At 52.9% G+C, this 23,897-nt stretch overlaps 1 protein-coding gene across 1 annotated transcript in view; it reads right to left on the minus strand.

Annotated features, from left to right (window-relative positions):
- The window catches only part of SCN4A (sodium channel, voltage-gated, type IV, alpha subunit), a 32,504-nt gene that overhangs the window by 3,379 nt on the left and 5,228 nt on the right, over positions 1-23,897 (minus strand). Inside the window, exons 7-22 of the mRNA XM_010561346.1 lie at positions 22,464-22,527; positions 21,997-22,138; positions 20,927-21,139; positions 17,785-17,940; positions 17,418-17,541; positions 16,426-16,664; positions 14,493-14,666; positions 13,830-14,186; positions 10,356-10,784; positions 6,312-6,441; positions 5,850-6,004; positions 4,441-4,614; positions 3,742-3,864; positions 3,179-3,457; positions 1,904-1,957; positions 278-415 (exon numbers count right to left, since the gene is read on the minus strand). Of these exons, the coding sequence (XP_010559648.1) occupies positions 278-415; positions 1,904-1,957; positions 3,179-3,457; positions 3,742-3,864; positions 4,441-4,614; positions 5,850-6,004; positions 6,312-6,441; positions 10,356-10,784; positions 13,830-14,186; positions 14,493-14,666; positions 16,426-16,664; positions 17,418-17,541; positions 17,785-17,940; positions 20,927-21,139; positions 21,997-22,138; positions 22,464-22,527 (2,951 nt within the window). The remainder of the gene's footprint in view (positions 1-277; positions 416-1,903; positions 1,958-3,178; positions 3,458-3,741; positions 3,865-4,440; positions 4,615-5,849; positions 6,005-6,311; positions 6,442-10,355; positions 10,785-13,829; positions 14,187-14,492; positions 14,667-16,425; positions 16,665-17,417; positions 17,542-17,784; positions 17,941-20,926; positions 21,140-21,996; positions 22,139-22,463; positions 22,528-23,897) is intronic.

Raw genomic sequence — 23,897 nt, forward strand, 5'->3', positions numbered from 1 at the left:
CCCCCCCTCCTCCCTCTGCATCCATAAATGAATTCCTCTATAAATGTTATGGCCAGGACACAAATCCCCAGGTGCTGTTTGTCTAGCTCTCCTTGTTCACTTTGTGGGAAGCCACTAATGGATACCAGCAATTCAGGTTGCAGAGGGACCCTGGGGTCCAGCTGAGCACTGGGCATGGTGGCCCTGGTCCCCTCACCCCATGACCGTGCTGGTCCCCTTCATCCTGGACCAGTGCCCTGGGAGGCAACAGTGGCTGCAGGACCCAGAAAATACTTATCTTTTTCTTCTGCTGGTTGAAGTTGTCGATGATGACGCCGATGAAGAGGTTCAGGGTGAAGAAGGCACCGAAGATGATGAAGATGACGAAGTAGATGTACATGTAGAGGTTGATCTCATACACTGGCTGCTCTTCAATCTGACCAGGAGAGATGGGAAATGTGAGATTAACCCTCTCCAGAAAGCATGTCCCCAAGCCCCCAGACAAGGGGTCACTCTATCCAGACAGAGCTGGGGGGTGGCTACTCCAAAACCTTTGGTGAATGCTGCATGGGTTGAGTGGTCCCTGTGGGAGCAGCCATGGGAAGGGACATCCACGTGATGACCCCTGATCACACAGCACAGGCTGGGGAATAGGAAAGGATGCTCAGGAAAGGATGCTCAGGTGCAGTGATATCAATGAGCAAACTTGAGTTTCTTCCCGATAATCAGCTTTCCAAGGGCTGAAATATAGCCAAGAGGGGAAAGGAAAAGTGGTTTAATTCATGCCACGCCAGCACAAAGGAGTGGCACAGCCTGGCAGCCTTGGAAAACACTCCTCATCAAGGGGCATCACTTAATTCTGCTCTATATTTGACTGGAGACATCCCAAGGTGTCACAAGCAGCTTCCCCTATTTCGAAGAAAGCTCTTGGCAGACAAGAGCGGATTTTCTCCCAAAACAGCTTTGCCCCAGGTGTTCGGGGAGGCAGGAACCCAAGCCATTTTTAGAGGGAGCTGGAAGCAGCTCCTCCACTGAGTGCTGGCAGCTGCAGCTGGGGTGAGCAGAGCAGCTGTCTCTCATGCTAAAAAAAGGCAACGAAAACAATATGTTCAGGCCCGTGGGTGTGCGGGCCTGACCCCCACAGTGGGGCACAGGCAAGTTTGCTCACTTAGAGAAAGGTAGGAAGTCTCTTCTGCTGCATTGGCTCATGGCGGTGTGTGCACACATGCGCTGGTGTGGGGACAATTTTTGGGATGGATCACAGTCAAAACAGCCTCTGCGTGAAACCCTTCAAAACTTTTTTTTTTTTTTAATAACCCATTTAACCCAAAGGTTAAATGCTGGCTGCCCTGTTTTAATAACCCATTTATTGCTCAAGGCAAGCCAGGCGCTTTATCCAGGATGGGATAAGCTCTCCCAGCTGGAGGAGCACATGGAGGGCATCGTCTCGCAGCAGGGTGAGGGAGGAGCCTGCTGGCTTGGAGCTGCGGAGGCAGAGCGGGGATTTTGGACCATGAAGCTGAAGCTGAGAGGAGCGGGCTCAGCCCCAGCTGTAGCTCAGGTGGGGTGGGAGCCTGGTGTGGGGGCCAGGGTGCAGCTGGGATGCAGGTGACGATGACATGGCTGGCAGAAGGCACCAGAAGGGACACAACTGACACTGTGCACCTCAGCAGGGGGGATGTTTTGGGCATTTCTCCACTCTTTGGCCCATGGCCTATCCAAAGCCATGGTGGGATGCAGGCAGCCCCCCCAGCACCAATGGGCAGAGCCAGAGGAGGTGCTGTGGCTGAGGGGTCAAGCCCCAGCCCGTGCTGAGCTCCTCCTCAGCCCCAGGACTCTGCTCCCAGCCTGCCAGGGGGAACTGGCCCGGTGGGATAAACGATGCTTGGTGACAGTTGTGAGACATCCCTGCTTGTCTCCTTACCTCGCGTGAGTCCACAGCAGCATACATGATGTCCATCCAGCCTTTGAAGGTCGCCTGTGGGGACAGTGGAGATAAACAGATTTGCTGGGAGGTATTTGGGGCTGGGGGGGGGGGGGGCAGGTCAAAGGGTGAGTGTTTGGGGTTTAGTTTGGGAGCTTAGCTCTGAGCATGCCTGCTCACCCTGGAGTTATAGCTTCTTTGTGGGAATGGCAGAAGGACCATAAGTTGAATCCACAAGAAAAATGCCCTAATACAGAAATGCTGAAATTTGCACGTGCACACACCTGTGCACACATAAGCTCCGTTCTGTGGCTGAGGTTACCAGGGACTTCCCAAAACACCACCGCAAACCAGGCTGGGAAAAGCAGCAATTGACTCTTTCCCCCCCCAAACAAAGTGCATTTTCCCAAGGGCAGAGCTGTGCTGGGGCCGGCTGCCTCCCTCCTGCTCCCAACCTGTGCCACCTCCGTAGCCCTGACTTCTGTGTCGCTGCCTCTGCTACCTGCTGGATCCCGATCCTGGTGGGGTAGGGGGGTACACTGCATCTTTTACAAGCTTCTACTGCTGATTTGTTAAACAAAAAGCCTGAACATCTTGTTTCCTGAATCTGATGGAACAACAAATCTGAAGAGGAAGTTGAATTTAAAGCTGGTTAATCAATTTGGGTTATGCTCTGATTCTGCAACCACCAGTTCCCCTGGATCTGATGGGAGTAACCCCAGCCCACACAATAACAGAGCCCACACCTATGTATTTATGAAAACTGCGGTGAGCAGTTCCCCTTCTGCTTGCCTGGCTCAGCTGTGGTGGGTTCAGTGGAAGCACGTCTATATTCGCCCACTGCCTTGCAGCGGACACATGCGCTCTTTTTCCAGTCATCGTCTTCCCCATGCAAAACTCTTGCAGCCTATGACTACAGCAGACCGAACTTTTCAAATGGGGGGAGGGAGGAAGAGAGGGCCCCCCTCCTCGCTTCTGCACCCTGCGCTCTGCAGAGGACTTCTCGCAGCTCCAGGCTCGGTGCTACCTACACTCATCCACAGCGGTTCCCTGGTCACACTTACCTTCCCCTCCCATCTTCTACCCTGTCCCTTTCCTCCTTGGCTCTGCAGGTTTGGTTTTTTTTTGTTAAATATCAATTTTGGAGCTAAGAAGCAACTAAGAGGCCCCGTCTGGGCATCACGGTAACATCTTACTTCAGCCCTGATGCTAATCACGCTGCCCTGCTACAGTAATGCATGTCTTGGAGGGATGGCAGCTGCTTTCATTACATACCACCTGCAGCAAGGAGAGGTATCCCAAGCCCACGTTGTCGAAGTTGACCTTGACGTTGACCCATCTGACCTCATTGGTGTGGAGGAGGGCCATGCAGTCACTCTTATTGTTCACCACACTGATGTCGAAGACCTCCCCTGAGGTGGTGTTGATGCATCGGTAGTACTTCCCCGCAAAGAGGTTCACCCCCATAATGCTGAATATCAGCCAGAAGATGAGGCAGACCAGCAGGACATTCATGATGGAGGGGATGGCACCCAGCAAGGCATTCACCACCACCTGCAAGGGCAGAAAAGACCTTGGAGGACCTGGCTCCTAGCAGGAGCCTTGTCCCCTTACCAGGCCAGGAATGTTGTGGAGCTGCATGACCCTGTGCCCCAGCCTTACCCTCCCCAGCAGCACCAAGTGGGCTCAAACTGGGCCACAGGGACCTTAGCATCGATCCCACTGATCTGGAAGCCCCTAAAAACCACGTGGGATGGGTCCCTGATGTAGGCGACTGTTGAATGGTGCCGCATTGTGTGTCCATGTCAGGGCCAGCAGCACACGGGGAAGACACCTACCCTCATGCCTTCAAATCTGGACAGGGCACGCAGTGGTCTCAGAGCCCTCAGTGTCCGCAGGGACTTGATGGCTCCCAGCTCAGAGTATCCCAGCCAGTTTGCTGTCAGGCTGATAATGGAAACCTGGAAGGAACAGCCCAAGGGATTAGCAGCATCTCAGATGGAAACACAGCTGGACCACATCCCTGCAGCTCCTGCCCTTCCCTCTCACCCCAGCACTCCCTCAGGCTGGTGGTCATCATCTTGTCTTGGGACACAGGGACTGGCATTGAGTCCTTGGATCCCTGGTGATCAGCCATGTGGAGGATATCCCTGCCTCTTGGGTGTGAGGGTGGAGGTGGTGGGGGATGCAGAAATACTGCACATGACAGAGCCTGCTCTGTCACAGCTCTCACATTTGGGAGACCCTATGTCCCTTCATATCTCTACTAGGGATCTCGCAGAGCAGCATGGGGTCATTCTTGGCTTAAGTGTAAACCAGAAAGGGTTTGAAAGGGTTTCTGCAGCCAGGGAAAGAAGTGGCCCTTCCTGTGGAGGACCAGTATTTTGAGCAATGGTCTAAGCCCTTGTTCCACAGCCACCCCATTGTCCTTTAAAATACAATATGGGTTCCCTTCCAACAGCTTGCTACAATCCCTTGCTGCTCCCAAATCCCTTGGTTAACTATGGCTCTTGAGGTGCTCAACAGACAACACTTACATCAACGATGAGGAAATCCAGCCAGCACCACGCGTTGGTGAAGTACACCTTGAAGCCATAGGCCACCCACTTGAGCAACATCTCAATGACAAAGATATAGGAGAAGACCTTGTCGGCATACTCCAGGATGGTGCGTATCACCCTTCGTTGTTCAATGTAGATGTCCTCAAAAGCCTGGAAGAGGCGTGGAGCTATGTGACAGTCATTCTTCCATTAGACCTGCTGCACGGCTCAGTGCAGCCACATCCATGCCTGCGTTGCCCCTGCTTTTCTAGGGCTTGGGGCAGCTTGAAAACTTGACAGCCTAGCTACATGTGGCACTTACTGACGCACCTGATCAACATGGGGTCTAACTCTTGTTCACAAGTTCTTGTTGGCTATGTAGAGCGGTGTTTGTCCCAAAGCAAAGCTTCAAAGCAAATGTCCAGCTGCATCAAATTCCCATGAGTCTGAGCACAAGTCAAAAGCCAGGACACCAACCTGCATCTTTGGATGCCTTGGTAGTTTTGAAAATGCTGTTAGGAGTTTGGGTTACTGCTATGTCCGTATGGCATGTAAAACATAAGCAATCAGAGGTACAGGCATGGTGGCCAGGTGTTGTACAGCTGTTTTAGCAGAACTTTCGATTCCGGCACTAGCTACAACCTCAGACATCCCCAAACTGCACTTCAGAGCATGATGCAGACGTGTTTTAAAGCACCTCTGAAAACCAGTTCAGTCCCTCTATTCTGGTCCCCTCTCTCTTTACCTCCAAACTTGCAGAGAAGCTGGTCTCCCCAATAACTCTGCGTATTTACAGGTGCAGCTGAGTTATACCCAGCCCAAACACTCAGAGATGACCAACAGGCTGACACACAGCTTTTTAATGGGGTTGATTTAAATGGACGCCCGGGTTCTGGGAAGGTGCACCAGTCAGCAGCTGGAAGCGCTGAATAGCAAAATAATAACCATGAGTTATTCGCAAAGCACCTCCCGACAACCAGTTATGGAAGCAATGAAATGAGGAACCACCCACATAAAGATAAATAGATGGTTCAGACAGTTCATGGTTGATATTAAGAGCAGGAGAGGAGGCTGTAGGCAGTTGCATCCCCTGGAGCCCATGCACCACAGCCGATGGTGGGTGCTGGGGAGGGTTGTATAGGGTTGACTGTACCGATGCAGGGCTCTTGGAGGGCAAGGGAAGGATGTTTAGATCCCCTTGCAAGGCTGTACATTGGGCAGACCTGAGCCAAGTGGGGTTTTAAATCAAACGTCTGCCCAAAGCTGTGTTATTTTGCACAGGAGACAACCAGGCAATGCCCAGAGCCTCTGGTGCTGCTGCCTGGGCCCTGCCCGCCTTCCTGGGCTCCCACCAAGCTGGGGAGCTACTGTAGAGCAAATGGGACAGGGCGAAATGTGGGACCTACCAGCGCCCCACTGCTGAGGAGGATCATGAAGACAATGAAGGTCTCGAACCAGTCGTGCTCCACGATGCGGAAGCAGGTTTTCCGGACGTTCCACCATACCTTCCCTCTGTCACTGGTGATGTCCACGTAGAGGCAGGGAAACCTCTTCACACAGGCTGAGCATGGGGCAAAGAGCTGTGAGTTACCTCCTGGCCAGGGCTTTTCCACCGACATGACACTATTTGTGCTTTTATTGTCTTTTCAAACCCTCCTAGATGGAGGTTGGAGCAGGATCCTGCTGGGTTTGAAGGTGTGCACACAAGAGGGGAGCCCCATGGGGACCATCTCCCTGGTAGTACAGGAGGATTTGGAGTTTGGGCTGAGCTAAGTGAGCCTGGGGGTCGTTGTGCCACAATCGGTTGGCAATGGCCCCTCCATACCCAACTCCCCCTCTCCACAGAGTCCCCTGCCCTACTTAGTCACCTTCAGTGAAACACTCCTCGGGGTCTTTGCTGTCCTCAGCCTCTTCTGCCACCTCCTCCTCCACGGGCGGCGGGGGCTTGTAATCCACGGTGCTGCATAGGGATGACGCATTGTCACTGGAGAGGGGATTCTGCAAAGGGAGAGGAGGATTCAGGCTGAGCTGCCCTGCAGAAGGGATGCTCCTGGGCTCTGGCTACCTCTGGCCGTCTTCCAGTGCCTTCTGCCCGCACAGAGACCAGGCAGTACTGGAGGAGCCGGTTAGTGGGACCCCCTTGCTTGAAGGCTGCTCTGAGTCCCTTTCCTAGGAAAACACAGCCCAGAGTGAAGCTGTTGAATTTTCCAAGGCTGCAGACCTTGGAGGATTGTTGGTACCTGAGCTTACACAAGCTTTGCTTTTTATCCAGGTTCAGAGGAGCAAAAGGTCCCCTAACCCCAGCCTTCCTCCCTGCACAGCAAATCCATCTCCCGTCCACTTGTACCATCACCTCAGGCTGATTTTCTCACCTCCTCCTCCTCTGCATGCCCCTGTCTAAGAAATGCTCTGCCAAACACCCTTTGGTACAATGAGACCTGCAGAAACCTGGGCAGCCACCCTGGCTCTTCTCTCAAATCCTGCTGGCTCGGCTTGTGCTGAAGGGCTTTTAGGCTGAGGTTCACCCAAGTTCAAAACCTGCATCCCAAATATCTCTCACCAGCTCCATCCTGCTCCACAGCTCAGCTTGGCTGGCTTCCCAGACACCACTCAGCAAGGCCCAGAGGGGCTGATAATGAGAGAAAACCTTGGCAAGCCCCTGGGATTTTTTTCCTCCTTTTTTTTTTTGGCTTTCTGAGAAGAATTTCTGCAGCACTTGAGGAAAGAGCAGATCCCCAGACCTGCCTGTCCTACCTGGGACCAGCTGGGAACCAGAAGATCTTGGATGGGCACCTCCAATGGAGGATAGTGTTGGCTTGCATGAGAAGGAGATAATCCTCCCCCAAGGTTGCTAGTGCTTTCAGTAGCGAATAAAGCAGCTACTCCATCCTCCAACAAGCCAGGGAAGACCCCCTCGGGTAATTTGAGGCACTGTCATTGCCTGCAGCCTCAGGGGCCACAGCCACATCTCTAGGAGAAGACGTTGCTTTGGGGGACCTTTGCAGCCTGGCTGCTGCGTGCTGGGGACACACAGGGCATTGCCTTGAGGAGCAGGACACAGCAGTAGCAGTGGCATGAGCTGTTGGCTGGTGGCTCTGCAGGAGCAGTGGGGCCACCCTCCACTGGGGCTGGGGGGGACGACAGGAGGGGCAGGGGGATTAGGAGGCCTGGGCATGGAGCCAGGCAAGCTATGACCCCGGGGAAGGACACATGGACACCATCTGCCTCCGGGACAAGTCTTCCAAAGGCACGAGGTGGGGACGAACCAGCCCAGTGGCACTGGAGATCAGGGGAACAGTGCCCAGGGCAGGTCCTCTTGAGGGGGGGACAGAGATAACTGTGTTGGTCCCAGTGCACGGTCCCCCAAACCCCTTCCCTGGGGGCTCCTGAGCCCTCTACACACCTGAGACCAGCAGGTTTGCAGGGCAATTTTCATCACATACGTGGTACAGCACCTCCAGCCTGGCTGGGTGTTTCTACCCAAATCCAGGGCTTTCCCCATCCTTGCCAGCACCAAGCACCGGCATTTAGGTGCTGCGCACCCACACTCACCCTGTGACCCCCATAATTCACAGCACTTGACGGTGGTCCTGTGATGTACACAGCCCAGAGCATCTTGGGAGACATCAGCCCGCCTGGCAGCATGGTGGTCTGAGGCAAAAAGCCCCCAGGAAAATCCCTGAGCCACAGCACTGACTCTTTGCACAGCCATAGCACATCAACACTTCTGTTCCCGTCACCTCCTTGCTGCTTTGCGGTGCAAAAGATAAATCAACCATAAAATGCAAAAGTGCTCAAGGAAAGCAGCTCCGCTACTGCCATCACCCTGCCACTATCATTTCACCCTAAAAAATACGTTTGTCTCAGAAAAGAGCTGCTCTGGAAGGGGAAGAGCATTTATCAGTATTTTCTGAGCAGCCCATCTGGAGAAACCCCCCCAATTTGCAGTCCTCACCGGTGGCCCGTGTCCCTGGTGTGAGGCAGTGTGCCGGGCTTTGGCTCCATCTGGAGCTAATCAAGGGCATGTGAACACACCGAGCTAGCAGCACTCTTCCCCAAGGACCAGCTCAGGGCTCCCACCAATTAGCACTTGATTTCTAATTACTAGGCAGTCAATTCACATGATGACCGCCAGCCCATTGCCCACCCTGCCTGTTTGGGCAGGGGGCCAGGTTGTTAATGCACCTCCCTGGTTTGGACCTTGGTCAACATTCGCCTGAATTTAGCCACCAAAACCAGCAGCAATGATGGGGTGAACTGGTATTTAGTGGTTGAGGGATGCTGTTTGTCCCCCGCACGTGCTGAGCAGCCAGGGATGGCTCTCAAAATACGAGGTCCATGCAGGGTGTTGGAGCAGGTGCCACTAGATGTCAGCTGAACACAGCCCCAAAATGCTGGAGCCACACTGGGACATGTCCGATAGCTGGATACCGAGCTTTTCCCCCAGCCACCGGGAAGGGCATCATGGTGGTGAGGAACTGAGGTCCTTGGGGATCCCACAGGCCAGGCTGGATGGGTCCTTCCGCTGCGGCCAGGTTAGCATTAGCATCGCTGCTGTGTAGTGTGACTGTATGCCCAGTATGCATGGCCTGGGTGTAATGGGGATTACTGCTACTGGACTCATAGGAGGAAAAATTTTGGGAAAAATGCCAACTCTCAGCCCTCCTGCTGGCAAAACTAAGGGGAAAAACAACAGCAACTCCCCTTGCCCATTCCCTTAACCCAAGGTGCTCCAGGCAAGTTTCTCCCCAGCCACCATCTTTCCTGCCATCTTCCTGCTGCAGCCCCAACTGCTGAAAACACCCTGTTTTCCCAGCTAAAAAAAAAAAAAAAAAGTAATCATGACTATCCCTTCTTCTTGCACTGTTCCCCGAGTGAAGCCAGGTCCCTGTCACTGCGCAGAGCTGTAAGGAGCCTGCAGACGGGGAGGGAGGAAGATGGCTCTGGGCTTTTGGCAGTCCTGGTTCATTTTCCAGCCCTGCATTGGGATGCCTGTGCAATTCCAGCCAGGCATTCTGCAGCAGTTGTGGTTGCACCCAAACTGCACCACTGCCTTCTGCGCCAGCACACCGCCCTGAGCAGGACTCTAGCTGGGACAGAGCTCCCAAAGGCTCCTCAACTCCTGAGCAGACACATTTGCCATCAACAGTGATGATAAACCCCTGGTCAGAACTGTTCTATTATTCATACAAAACCCCTTTCCAGACTGATGCAGTTGCTCCTCTCCACTGCAGCATCCCCACTGCCCTGTATTTCCTCAGGACCTCGGTGCAACCATGTTGTGAGCAGTAATTTCCCAGAAGACTATCACCCTCCTTTTTGTGTCCCCTCAGGTCTTCCCAAGTTTCTTGTCTCACATCTCCCTGTCATCCTCCCAGAGCACTGAGGCAATCGGTGTCCCATGAGCCTGGACAGTCCTCTCCGTGCCTTGACACAGCAATGCCGACCTCAGCTGTCTCATCAGCTTTGGATCCGAAATGCATCGCTTCATGTTCACTTGTGCTAAGCTCCTCCATCTGGTTTCATACCCTCTCTGATGATGCTTTCTGAGGCATTAGCAGTAGATCCAATGTTAGTGCCATCAGCAGATTTCCTAGCATCAAATTCCTCTTGAACATCTTTAACACCAAACTGAGCGTTTTGCCCCTTGCACCAACCCTGTAGTGCAGTGGGTTCCCCTGGCATTAGCAATAACCCCATAGCCTGACCCAAAACAGGCCAAACCCCTGCTTGGACCCCCCCACTTCCAGCTTACACTGGGAAATGCCAGGTTGAAACCCCCCCAAGTTTGGCCCATGCTACACATTGTGGAAAAGCTAAAAGTAACAAAACCAGCATCATTCTTTGGGCAGCACAGCAAGAATGGTTCAATCACAGGTTTTGTGTTGAAACCCCCCACCAGCCTTTCCTACCTTAGCATCTTCAGTGTCGGACTGGGTGCTTGTCTCCTCATAGAGGTCAGACTCCTCTGAGGCGATGGGGACTTGCACTGTCAGGTTGGGGTTGTTAATGAAATTCATGTGGTCCAGTTCATCCATTAAAAAATGCTCTTTGCCTGTGACTCCATCCAGGTACTCCGACTTGGGCTCCTGGCCAGTGTCCACATGGTTTAGCACAGAGTTGTCCGTCTTATTGGGCTCTTGCTCTTCCTCCGGGGCCACCTTCTTCCCCTTCCACAGCCTGTGGAGCAGCATGAGGACAGAGCTCTTTACAAAGTCGATCCCCCTGCTGATCCTGCCAATAGCGATCTGCAAATTGTTCATCTCTCCATCATCGTCAGATGCCGCCAGGCTATCGGCACTGAAGGAGCTCAGCAACAAAGCTAAGAACAGGTTCAGCACCTGGAGGGGACAAAAACAAATACCAGCACTGACGTCTGGCACCAACGTTGTCCCCGCAGACTGGAGCAGCAAGGAGCAGTCATCACTGTGAAGAAGATCCTTACGTTGAGTGTGTCATGGGATTCCCTTCTCCTGTTGCCCAGCTCTAGGGACTGCAGAGATGCCAACCGCATCTCCCGGAGGACATGGACATGGTCCAGCTCCTCCTCACTCCTCCCTGGGTTCCCATACCCTCAGTATCACCCCCAGCTGCTTGGGTCCTGCTGATCCATTTACAAGCGATGCCAGTCATCACTTCAGCCCCTCTCAAACCACCTCCCCTGTGGGTCCATCAGCATGTCCCTCCCTTTGCTCTCTTGGAGCTCTTGGCCTGGCTGGTCCCCACGTGGGACTCCCTGCCACCCACAGGGTTGAAACTCAGCTTTGTCCCTTCTCTTCCCAGGGATAAACCTGTTTAACCAGTCCTCCCAGCTGCAACTCTTCCTCTCCTCAGATGCCCAGTGAGCTCCTGAGGGTCTTCAACACCCTGGTGCCATGTAGGAGCCTGAGCTACAGCTGTAATCTCATCCCTTTCTACCAGAGACTGCTCTGCTCCATGGAAAGTGGCATTTCATCTCAGCACAAGTCAGCTCATGAGATGCAAAGGCAATGCTCTATATAGCTCCAACCCCAGGCGCTCTCCTGCTTCCCCCAGATCTCTCCTACTTCACCATGCCCAAAACGTGACTGGACGCCGCCGCAGCCTCGCCTGGCACGGGTGGACGAGCTGCATGCCAGAAACCCAGAGCGGCTCATGAGAAAAGGAGGAGGACAGGCTCTCCCCGGGCTACGGGAGCATCGGCAGCACCCAGACATGCTCTTGCTGTGCAAAGCAGCCAATGGGCCAAGCCCACAGCTGTTGATGTTTGTGCCTTTTTGTGCCAGCAGCGTATCTGAGAAGGGAATTAGCTGCTATTCAAGGTCACTGCTGTTTTCACATGGCTCATACCATATGACTTCAATCGCATCTTTAAATAAATCCCTACTATCCCATCAGTTTAATACTTACGTTAAATACCAGTTACAGCTAATAGTTGCTGTTGGCTCTGGCTTTTTTGGATAGGAGTCCGTTACCTTGTCACCCGACTGACTTCCTCCCTTTTCCCTTAATAACCCCAAAGGAAATGCTCAAAGTGTCATTAACAGTAAAGGATGACTGCCTGTCGCCTTATTCCTCTGCAGGGGAAGTGGGGAGAAACACACACCTCCCTGCAGCCGGGATGCTCAGGAGGCTGTGCGGGATGGGCTCCAGGACTCGGAAATACCAGAGACATGGGCAGGAGAGCTTGGCAGAGAGGATGAAGAGGGCAGTGATGGCTCTGTAGGTGGTTGTGCGCTGTGTTTCTCTACTTAGCTTTAAATGAACCCCATGCAGAAGCAGCACAGAGCACAGCAGGACCTGCAAAGCTTGTCCTGACCCCACCAGCTGAAAATTGTGCCGCCCCCATGTCTTCTCCAGGAAAGCCTCCTGGAGGGGTGGATGGGCTGTCCTACTCCAAAAACTGGATCCAGAAGAGGAAAGGTTTCCAGAGCTCCTTTTGGGGAGGTTCTCCAGGGAGCCCCAGTTGCAATTCCCAATCTCTAAGCTCCTGCACTCTCTGCAGACTGTTCTGGAGATGCTCCTGCTGCTTACAGGTGATTTTCAGCCTGATTCAGCATTGCAATTCAAATGAACAGGTTCCCTCTTGAAAGGTAGCATTACAAACTGTTGCTGACTGCTGGGTGATGGGCAGCCCAGGGGGGACATTGGGCTGCTCCCCACCACGAGATGATGCATGCCCAGCACCAGCCAGCCCAGACCCCAGGACACCCCAGGGTGAGGTCTGCAGCCAGCATGGCTCTCCATGCTGCTATGGGGGCCAGTTCAAAACCCCAAATACCTGGCACAAGCCAGGGAAGCCAAGCAGCACCCAAATCCCAACTTTCTGCCCTCGAAGTGGGTCACTCCAAGCTGCCCTACCCCTGACCTGAGCTGTGGGGTGGTCTGGGTTTCTCCCCAGTGCTGTTTTCACCCCTCCGGAGGGCTGTGCCAGCCCAGGGCTGGAGCAACCACCCGTCGTGGGGAGGGAGGCGTCAGCAGCTCCCTGGGCAGATAGTTTTTCAAAGCAGATTCCAAAGGGCTTACACAACCCCAGCAAGTAATAGGAGCGATTCGGCAAGCTGCCGCGCTTCCCTCCCCTGCCTTGCTCCTTAAGAAGGGAGAGCAGGGCCCACACAGCCTGGAAAACAAGCTTCAAAGCCACCAGCGAGAGGGTTACCAAGTTTAGAAAGGATTTCACGCTCGCCTGGAACTTGCAAACCTGCAGCGCAGACAGCAAGCAGCTTGGGTTAGCGAGGAGGGCAACGGGCAGAGAGGGAGGGTGATGGCGACCGGGGGTTCACCAGGACCCAGTGGAAGGAGCCCCCGTGCTGTAGAGGGGTTGTGCGTGAAGACTGGGGATACTGGGGATGCTGGGGATCTGTAAAAGTCTTCTGGTGGGGTGGTCTGCTCCCAAAAGCAGCCAGGAGCAAAGGGCCAGCCCTGGGGTGAGCTGGATATAACACTGCCTCCATCCCTCATCACAGGAGAGTGGGAAGCGGGGGAGGAAAGCCTGAAAAGCCACGTGGAGAAGAAAGGGCAGCTTGAAGATGAGCTCTTTTTTTGACCCAAAGCTGCCCCTGCATCTGCTTAAAGCCCATTGTTAAGTTTTCCATGCCTCAGTTTCCCCTTCTGTCCTTGATCTAGTTTCAGCTGAAAGTCCCTCAGAAATAGCTTCTTACCCTGCTTTACACAGAGCTGAGCACACAGCGTATCCCCACTGGGTCTACAGGAGGGAGATCAAGCCCTTTGCCCATGCTCCTGTAGAGCTCCAACAAGGCCATGCCTACAGGCACAGCCCTGTAGATGAGCTGAGCTGAACAGCATTGGCCAGAGAGCGAGAGGCAGAGGTGTTCCCCAGCCCCATGACACCCTCTGTCCTTGCCCCCCACCTTTCATTGAGGGTCCACCCCAGCTCCAATACTCACCACGAGGTTCCCAATGACCATGACCATCATGAAGACGATGAGGCACATGGTCTGGCCAGCCACCTCCATACAGTCCCACATGGTCTCAATCCACTCCCCGCAGAGGATGCGGAAGACGATGAGGAAAGAGTGGAAGAAGTCATTCATGTGCCAGCGGGGCAGCGTGCAGTCGATGGAGATCTTGCACACACACTCTATGTAGCTCTTCCCAAAGAGCTGCATCCCCACCACAGCAAAGATGAAGACGATGATGGCCAGCACCAGCGTGAGGTTCCCCAGGGCACCCACTGAGTTGCCGATGATCTTGATGAGCATGTTGAGGGTGGGCCAAGACTTGGCAAGCTTGAAAACCCTCAGCTACGAGGAGCAAGGAGAGAAGGTGTTGATTTGCCTGGGGTTTTCATTGCCCCAAGGTGTCAGCAAGGATGCGAAGCTGGGATTAGACCTTCATGTCGCAGTTTTATTAAGGCAGGAGGGATTAAACACCCAACTGCTTTGCAAAGAGCACACTCCAACTTTCCTAAATATTTAGCTTGGCTGTCAGTGTTATCTTTAACAGGGGACAAGTTGGTGACTGCCATAAAGGAGGTTGAACCAGCATTCTCCACCCTGGTGGCAATTGCATCCAAAACCCCCAGGTACACCTTGACCCACGGCACGTACCAAGCGGAAGGAGCGGAGCACAGAGAGCCCTTGCACGTTGGCCAGACCCAGCTCCACCAGGCTCAAGGTGACGATGATGCTGTCAAAGATGTTCCAGCCCTGCTGGAAATACTCATAGGGATCCAGAGCAATGAGCTTTAGGACCATCTCCGCCGTGAAGATCCCCGTAAAGACCTGTGGGAGACAGCACCCTGTCACTTTGCTTGTAAGCCAGTCCTGAGCCTTGGTGTGGTGTGGGTAGCACCTTTTTTGGTGCATTCCCAAAGCATTTCATCCTGTTAGATCCAGTCCAGTTGGGAACAAGCTCCCCAGCTGCTGCCCAGTGTGGCTTGTGAAGCCAAGCTGGGAGTACTGGTGACTGATTGCTTCTGGAGAGACACAAAGGTGTGTGTTGGCAGGTGGAAATTAAAAATAAAAGTTGCATTGGCAAAGGGACCCCCTTTGAACAACTGCTGAATCACAGAGATTCCCAGCACTGGGAACTGGGCTGCTACTGGGACGCCCCTGCCCCTCCCTGAGCCCTGCGAAAGCTGATCCGGCTTTTACACATTACTCTTTTCCTGGGACTATAACAGCAATGTGCATTATCACGTTACTCCAGAGCCGAATTAGCAATGTGACAATTAGCATCCTTGATGCAATTTCATGACACAGCATGCGCAGTGTGGGCCCAGTGACAAATTTTGCCCTAGATGTGGATGGGAGGTCCTTGCCTCTGCTTTGCAGAAAGGCTTCTGCACTGGCATCCCAGGGGATGCTCCCTGACATGCCCCTTTGTGTGCCGGCCCATAAATTCCCCATTTTCTGCTCCTGCCAGCTGATCCCTGCTCTCTTCACTTACACCCTGGTCATCTGTCTGCCTGCAGCAAGATGAGCAGCAGGCGCTGCTGCTTTCATCTTGGGCACAGGCAGGCAATGTGGGGGAAGACTGTGGCTCAGTGGGAGCTGCTTCTCCTGCTCCCATCCCTCCCTGGCCCTTCCCCAACAAATCATCCCCATCCCCACCGGCATTGGGGTGTACATGCAGCCAGAAACCGCTGCTGGCACGAAGGAAAAGCTGGAACCGTCTTTGCAGTGTGACTGTACTTTGAGCAACAGCCGATTAATCCCCTTGTATTTCCTGAATGAAACCAGAGACAAAGCAGCTATGTGCTGAGTGTCATCCTGCCCACCCAAGGTTTGGGCACTGGCATGTGTCACTCCAGTGCCCGTGCACAGAGAGGCCCTGGCAGGTGCTGGAGCAGGGCAAGGTGGCAGGAGAGCTCTCCCATCCATTAGCTGCATTTCCCAGAGCTACCAGGGGACCCCCGGACTTGTCCCACCAGCAGATTGCCATTTACCCTGAGCTCCACGCAGGAGCAGCCACAGCTGGTTGCTAAATATGCCTATGAAACCAGCACAGCCGAGATTTGCAGTGATTTCACTGGGAAAACTCCGGAGTATTATTTTTTTCCTAATGCTTCTAACATTGTTGCTTCTTGCTCAGTGGGGACCTGTTTGCTCCCAGAATCTGAAAGGGCCCCTGCTCTGCCACGTGGCCACCCAGCATCGCGAGGACACTGTGGTGTCAACCAGGGCTGGCAGTAGCTTGTACCTGACCCTGGGTTGCAATACAGAAGATGGCTCAGGACAGCTCTGCAAGGCCATGGCCACATTGGCATCACTGAGATGCACCAAGCAAGACAGAAGCTGCAGCAGAAGGGGAGTAGGGGATGCTGGATCCCACCCCTGTATCGCTTCCCTTGATCCGAGCCATCCTGGAGTCCAACCCATCATGGGGATGCTGTGATCAGACCCCTGCAGCACTTTTGCGGGAGCTGGGATGTGTTTCCAGCCATGCATGCTGTTCAGGTGACACAATCGCAGCAGGATGGTGGATAGTGTGGCTGCTGTGGCTCTAATGGGGAAGGATGGGATGCCTGCAGCTGCCTACCAGGTTCCCCACGGACAGCACGTTCTCAAACTCCTCTGTCATGGGGTAATGCTCCATGGCCATGAAGAGCGTGTTGAGCACAATGCAGATGGTGATGCCCAGGTCCACGAAGGGGTCCATCACCACTAGCTTGACAAACTTCTTGAGCTTTATCCACGGAGGACAGCAGTTCCACACCAGAAACATGTGGGCAAATTTGTACCACCAGGATGGGCACTTCTGATGAGCTTCCTCCAGTTCTGAGGGCAGGAAAGAAAAATGACATCAGTGTAGGCTTATCCTGTCCTCCCCTGGGTGGGGCAAGTGCTAACCCACTAGAAGAGACCTCTCCTGAGGTCCTGAACCAGCCCTAGACCATCTATGAGTTTAATATGAGGGCTAAAAGGAGGAGCCTTCCCATGCCCAGGCACAGTGATGTTGCAGACCTTAGCCTCCAAATCAGAGAGGAATGGAAAGGCAGGTCAGTGAGGGAACCGTGGGTCCAATCCTGCTCTCAACACCTGGGCAGGATCTGAGGTGTCTCTGCCACGCTGAGATTGCAGGGACATCCAAGGGAACTGCTTTGGGGTGGCCAGAGGTTTTTGCACCCATTCTCGGTGAGGACAGGGCTGAGAAACCTGTTACTGCTGAGTCTATGGTACTTTTTGCTGAAGTTGAGACAGCAGCTCTTAGGAAGCCACTCAACAGCTCTCAGTTGACTCTGGAGACTGCTGTAACAAATTGCAATCCAATTCCTTTGCATAAGATATTGTATTATTGCCTCCAGGCATCATCCTAGCAAGTTAGGATGAAAAGCCTTGCTTGAGCATCACTGCAGTGCACTGACCCCATACGGAGACCCCAGGTCCAGAGTCATCCCTCGCGTGGGGCTGGAGATGTGGGAAAACCACTGTCACTGGTGTGTGCCGAGCACCGCAAGCCCACCAGTGCACAACAGTTGGGCTAAACCAGCTGGCACACACAGCCCTCACCGAGGCTGGGGAAGGACGTACCTTCCATAGTGTTGGAGATGACACTGATGGCGCTCCCCACCCTCTTCTCGAGGCCTGGCCCATCTTGGTTACCCGCAGTGAGGTGGTTGTGGTCTGATTTCTCCGGCTCATTGCCTGGGTTGAACTAGAAGAAGAGGAGGCCACAGGGGATGAATGCAGAGCACTGCAGGCTATCTAATGCACTTAAAGATAGAGCAGGCAGAAAAAAGGGCATGGTCTGGAGAGACCTTGGGGTGCAACACGGGTGGACTGCAGAAAGGCTCGTAGGACCTGACCCACAACAAGCTGGGCGTGACCCTGTCTCTCCACTGGGGTTTACTGGGGTGGGCACCCTCAAGGGATGGCAGAGACAGAGCCGAGCACGTACATCAATCACTGTAGCGGACCGCTCCAGCTTGATCCTGGGGACCACTTGCCCGTTGCAGTCCTTTGCCTTGTCCTGGTCGCTGTTCAGGTCCGAGTCGTGCTCCTTCTCGGCCATGCTGCTGGGCAGGGAACCGCTGCTGGATCGCTGGTCCTGCAACTGCAGCAACCCACGTCCCCATCACCTGCACGTCCGCAGCCATCGGGAGCTTCCCACAATCGCTGCAGGGCACCAGGCTAAGGAGGAGGGGGAATTGAGCCCCAGGACCGTCCTGGGCAGGACTTTGTGACTCCAAAGTCTGCTGCTGCAGGACCTGGGCAGCAAACTCAGATCCTCATGAGCAACAATGAGAAATAACAATTTGCAGTAGCTAAACAGAAGTTGCAAGCCTTTCCTTTTCATTTGCATACCCCACCGTAATAAGCTCTCTGTAACAGCAGATCTGTTCAAATTTGGTTAGGGTGAATAATTCGTAAGGAAAAAACTATGCAAACCTTCTAATTTTTGTCTTGCAGGAAACTTCAATCTTTGAAACATGCTTTCATCCCAAATGGGAAAGAAGGAAAATCTTCAAGGCTCTTACTGAAATGTGATGGCCAAGATTTTTGGACTTGCACAGAATTTGTGACTGTTTGCGTCAAAATTTAAAATTTTTTTCCCAAATGTTGTTTTATTAGGTTTTCATTTGCACATTCAATCATTCTTTTTTTTTTTTTCTTTCCAACACTGGTATTAATATTTGAAGTTTACTACACCCTCTGGTAGCATTAAGGATGCCACAGCAGAGTGGGAACCTCTCTGTTCCCACTGCGTATCACTGAGGTGCAACACAGTTTCCATGCTTGGACTCTGGATATTAAATGGATCCGAGTGCCCATTTCTTGTAGGAGCTTTGCCCTCAGTCTTATTCCCTCCATCTTCTCCATTTCTGTAGGTGACAATAAAGGAGTATCATTCCTTAATAAAGCCTTTGGGCAACTCACTGGTTAATTTGTTCAGGGAACTGGCCACAGCACCAGCTTTATGCCCAGCCCTGAAGTCCCCATCCCTTGGGCAGGGCTTGCTTAGACCCATCCTGCAAACAGCAGCAGCCAGATAAGAGCAAGCCACTTCCTCGGAGGATGTTGTGGCCCAGCATAGATAAGCAGCGAGAGATAGAAGCTCTAGAGAGAGGAAAACATTGTTTTGTGTTTCTCTCTACATGCAAGGAAGCTGGTCTTTTGCCCAGACTAACAGTCAGATTTGCAGTGATGTCCCTTGTGGACATTGCTGACATAGACCAAAGTGATGATTAGAGATGGAAAATAGCTGGGCTGCAGTATCAGACATGACAGAAGCTTTTGCCCATGTTTTTGTAGGCATATTGTGCTGAAAAGAGACTCCCAAGGATGGGAAAGGGGCTAAGGTAACACCCCAGGACCACAATGGAGCAAATGTCTCTTGTCTAGACCATGCGTTTGCCAAGAAAGTTTGGACCAGATGATACTTGAGGTCACTTCCAACCTGATATTCAGAGAATCATAGAATAGTTTGGGTTGGAAGGGATCTTTAAAGGTCATCTCGTCCAACGCCTCTGCAATGAGCAGGGACATCTTCAACTAGATCAGGTTGCTCAGAGCCCCATCTAAGCTGACCTGGAATGTTTCCAGGGATGGGGCATCTACCACCTCTCTGGGCAACCTGTGTCCGTGTTTCACCACCCTCATTGTAAAAAATTTCTTCCTTGTATCTAATCTAAATCCACCCTCTTTTAGTTTTTAAAACCATTACCCCTTGTCCTATTGCAACAGGCCCTGCTAAAAAGTTTGCCCCCATTTTTCTTATAAGCCCCCTTTAGATACTGGAAGGCTGCTATAAGGTCTCCCCGGAGCCTTCTCTTCTCCAGGCTGAACAACCCCAACTCTCCCAACCTGTCTTCACAGGAGAGGTGCTCCAGCCCTCTGATCATTTTTCTGGCCCTCCTATGGACTCGCTCCAACAGGTCCACGTCTTTTCTCTGCTGAGGACCCCAGAGCTGGACGCGGTACTGCAGGTGGGGTCTCAGAAGAGCAGAGTAGAGGGGGAGAATCACCTCCCTCGACCTGCTGGCCACGCTGCTTTTGATACAGCCCAGGATATGGTTGGCTTTCTGGGCTACGAGTGTACATTGTTGGCTCATGTCCAGCTTTTCATCCACCAGTACCCCTAAGTCCTCTTCTGCAGGGCTGCTCTCAATCCCTTCATCCCCCAGCCTGTATTGATGCTGGGGGTTGCCCAGACCCAGGTGCAGGACCTTGCACTTGGCCTTGTTGAACCTCATGAGGTTCACACGGGCCCACTTCTCGAGCTTGTTCAGGTCGCTCTGGAAGGCATCCTGTCCTTCAGGTGTGTCAACCACACCACTCAGCTTGGTGTCATCTGCAAGCTTGCTGAGGATATTACACAATTCTATGAAATGGGTGGAAATCAGGCAGCTTCAGAGACCACTCGCTTTGACACCAGCTCGTTTGACTGCAAACACTCTGCAGCATCAGGCATGCATATCTGCTCGTGTGCTGGGGGACAGCAGTGAGACCAGACCCCAAGAGCTGTGCATTGGCTCCTGCAAGGACACCAGGACTTCCCCAGGCAAGTCGCAGGGTCTCTCGAGCCCTCTCTTTTTTTCATTCTTGGCCAAAAGGAAATTGTTTGCTAATGCATTTAGTTTTGCTGCAACTGCCCTATCTTCCTTGAGTGCTTCTTTTGTACCCTGGTCATCATGTGCCTGTGCATGCTCTCTGCCAGGTTTCCTGCTCTTGATGTGCTTCAGGAAGATATATCGTTAGTTCTGGTGCCTTTTATGCCTTGTTTCTCACCTCCTCCTTTCAAGCAATACCACACCTCTGTGCTGCACCTCTCTGCTGCCTCCCAGTGCTCCCTGTGCTTTTTGGATGTGGAAATTAAATCTTTTCAGCCTTCTTTTTATCCCACCCAGGATAGTATCTCATCTTTTTGATTCAGCTGTGACCTACAAAATAGTTACTCAACTATTATCTTTGCTTACTACGGATCAAATGGGGCTTATTCTTGGATTATACATAGAGGCTCCACCATACTTGTCGGTGCCTCCCCTTTTCCCCCCCTATTCCTAAGGTTCCTCATTTTGGCCCCCACATTTTCCACCAACCATCTTCTCTTGCTCCTCTTGATGCTTCTTCAGCTGCTCCATGAGCTGTCGAAATTCCTCCTCCTTCTCCTGCTCCTCCAGCAACGTGGCGTCGTTTTGTTCTGCGTAAGCCATGGCCACCACCGCGAGGATGAGGTTGATGAGGTAGAAGGAACCAAGAAATATAACCACCACGAAGAAGATCATGTATGTTTTCCCTGCTGCACGCAGTGTCTGTGGAAAGAGGAGGCACAGGCTGTCACACCACCTCAGCACAGTATCGGTTTGGTGATGCTTCCAATGAAAGGTCTTGCACCAGGGCACCCTCCCATTTGTGGGAGGAGGACAGTATTTTGCTCCCATCTTCCCCAAGGGCTGGTCATTGCCCAGTTGACCTTCTTGCAGTCCACGGCACTGGGTTAGGACTTGTGTGAAACAGCCAGAAGTCTTGGCAAACCCAGCCATGCTGCTCTGTGCTGTCTGGTAGCCCGAGGGCTGCAAGCATGTATAGAGATGGGACCGATATTTCATCAGATACTTGCTTTGCTGTGACAGGGGCTAACATCTCTCAGCTCCCAAATTCTCAGGTTTCACCCTTAGGCCAAGAGTGGCCCTTTTCTAACTCCAAATCTGGGCATAATCATTTCCAGAGGACACGTGTAGCCTTTAGATGTAGGCTTGCTTTTATCTAAACAGTCTCTGGACCCAGGGTCAGTTGGGATTTTTATGGTGTCTGCAACTTCTCTGTAGAGGGTGACTCAATGCAGGAGACAAGTGACCTCGCTTTTCCCCCTTATCCCTTAGCTCAAGCCAGAGAAGTACTAGATACTCTTATAAATCCCCAATTTCCACAATACAGCTGACAGCACCATTGAAGCACACCTGGGCTTTGCCCTGGAAAATACACTGCGCTGCTCAGGTTGGGGAACTGGGTGGGACAATGCCCCATCTCTGCCGATCCCGGCTAGATACATAAACCACAGGACAAGGTCCCACAGGGTTCCAGTCAAGTGACTTTTTACCTGTCCTAGACCTGGGGCAGCATTGAAACGAGAGAAGCATTTGCACAAGGATAAAAATTTGGTGCCTACCAGCTGGAAGAGATTCTCCCAGTAGTCCTGCGTCATGAGGCGGAAGAGGGCCAGGAAAGCCCAGCTGAAGGTATCGTAGCTGGTGTAGCCGTAGTTCGGGTTCCTGCCCGCCTTCATGCACTGGTACCCTTCAGGGCACTTCCTACCAAAGGAGCCACAGGGGCAGCTGTTGTGAGACCCTGGGGCTGCCCCTCCTGCACCAGCAGCGAAACTCTCCATCCCTGGAGGTGCTGAGATGCTTCAGCAGAACCACCCCCGTCCAAGCTGATATAGTCGGGATGCCCGGACTGATACCCCCTCCAAGCTGATACAGTTGGGATTCCCGGACCATTCACCTGCAAAGCCACGTTCCCAGTCCCGATCCTCTCCCATCCCAAGCATCAGTGGTCCCACAGGCTCTGCTGGCTGCCTCGTCCCCTCCTGGGGAGCCAGAGGGGACATCAGCCACCAGCGTGAGCTGCACTCACCCAGCATCGCTGCTGTTCCCGCAGAGCAGGGCATCAAGCGCTCCCTCCAGAAAGTAGAAATTGGCTTTGCAGTTGGGGAAAGAGAAAGACATCAAAAAAAACCCCACCCCCAAACAAAACAAAACACCAAACACTGATTTTTCAAATTCTTGGAAGCTCATCGCTGTCAGGCAAATTCCCTGAATCCCAGTGCTGGTCACTGGGTTATCTCCTCTCTGCTGACTTTGCTATTTGCATTGAACTACCCGGCACTAGCTCAGACACCTCATGGCATTGTTTCACCAACCGAACTAGATGGTTCCCAAGCCCATCAAGAGCTCTGGAAACAGCCAGGTTGGCCAGGGTCAGGCTTGGCCTACCTTCTGGGAAGGTGGGTTAACATGTGGTCAAAGAACCAGGGCTGGTCCGTTTTGCTGAGAAAACGTACAAAATAGCAGGGCATTCCCAGGGAGCACTGAGCATGGGGGACTGCAGGAGTCCCCAGAAAGCCTGGGGAAACTGTCTGCTACTCCTCCATGGCCATCACCTTCCTCCTGCTGCTCCCATCCCAACCAGCCCCTACCTGGTGGGGAAACCTACCCTGCTTACAGACCAGGGGTCCTTAAAGCTCCTCCTTACAGCTTGGGCACAGACCCAGAGCCACAGGAGCTGCCAAGCAATGCCACCACAGGTCAGCTGTCCCCAAGGACACATAGATGAGCATCTGGAGACTCCCACCCCAGGACATGGCAGAGGGCAGCTGGACTCCATCCTGGGCATCACCTAGCACAGCCCTTCCAGGAGCCACACAGGGATTTCTGGAGCTTCCTCAAAGCATCTCCAGCTCTGCCTGGCTTCTTGCCACCAGGCTTTTATTTAACCTATGAGGGCTCATCGAGGAGATGTCCCACTTGTAAAACTCCAGGCGATATGCTTTTGGCCTGGCCCCAATAGCCGTTAACCTGAACGCATGGCTGCAGAGTGCTGTTGCTATTTGCGCTGCACTCACTAGATCCTATGTATTGAATTTGCACCCCTACCAAGAAGCCTTCCTGTAATTAATGCCAGAGCTACTTGTACGGTCAGGCAAAGCAGCTCAGCTGAGACATAACCCAATCTTCTGCTGAGCTCTGTCAAGTGCCCTAAACGAGATGTGAAACATCCCTGTGGAGCATCCTGCCACTGTGCAGCTCTGCCAGGCAGATTTTCTGAGATTTTTACATTTTCATGGAGTTTAAAAACATAAAACCAAAGAACAAACAAAAAACCCACCACAATTTTTTGGGCCAAACTTGTTTCAAAGAAGTAGTAGGAAAGTAGCAAACTTGGAGACCTGTCTGAGGACCTGTGCTTGATCCCACCTCTCCCTCCTTCCCCTCCTGTTGGCTGTCACAGCGTCGCATGCTTGCATGCAATGCTCACTGGACGCAGCAGTACTTGGGGAAGGACCTAGCC

The sequence above is a fragment of the Haliaeetus leucocephalus genome, unplaced genomic scaffold (assembly GCF_000737465.1).
Source record: "Haliaeetus leucocephalus isolate CR32 unplaced genomic scaffold, Haliaeetus_leucocephalus-4.0 Scaffold144, whole genome shotgun sequence".
Taxonomy (NCBI): domain Eukaryota; kingdom Metazoa; phylum Chordata; class Aves; order Accipitriformes; family Accipitridae; genus Haliaeetus; species Haliaeetus leucocephalus.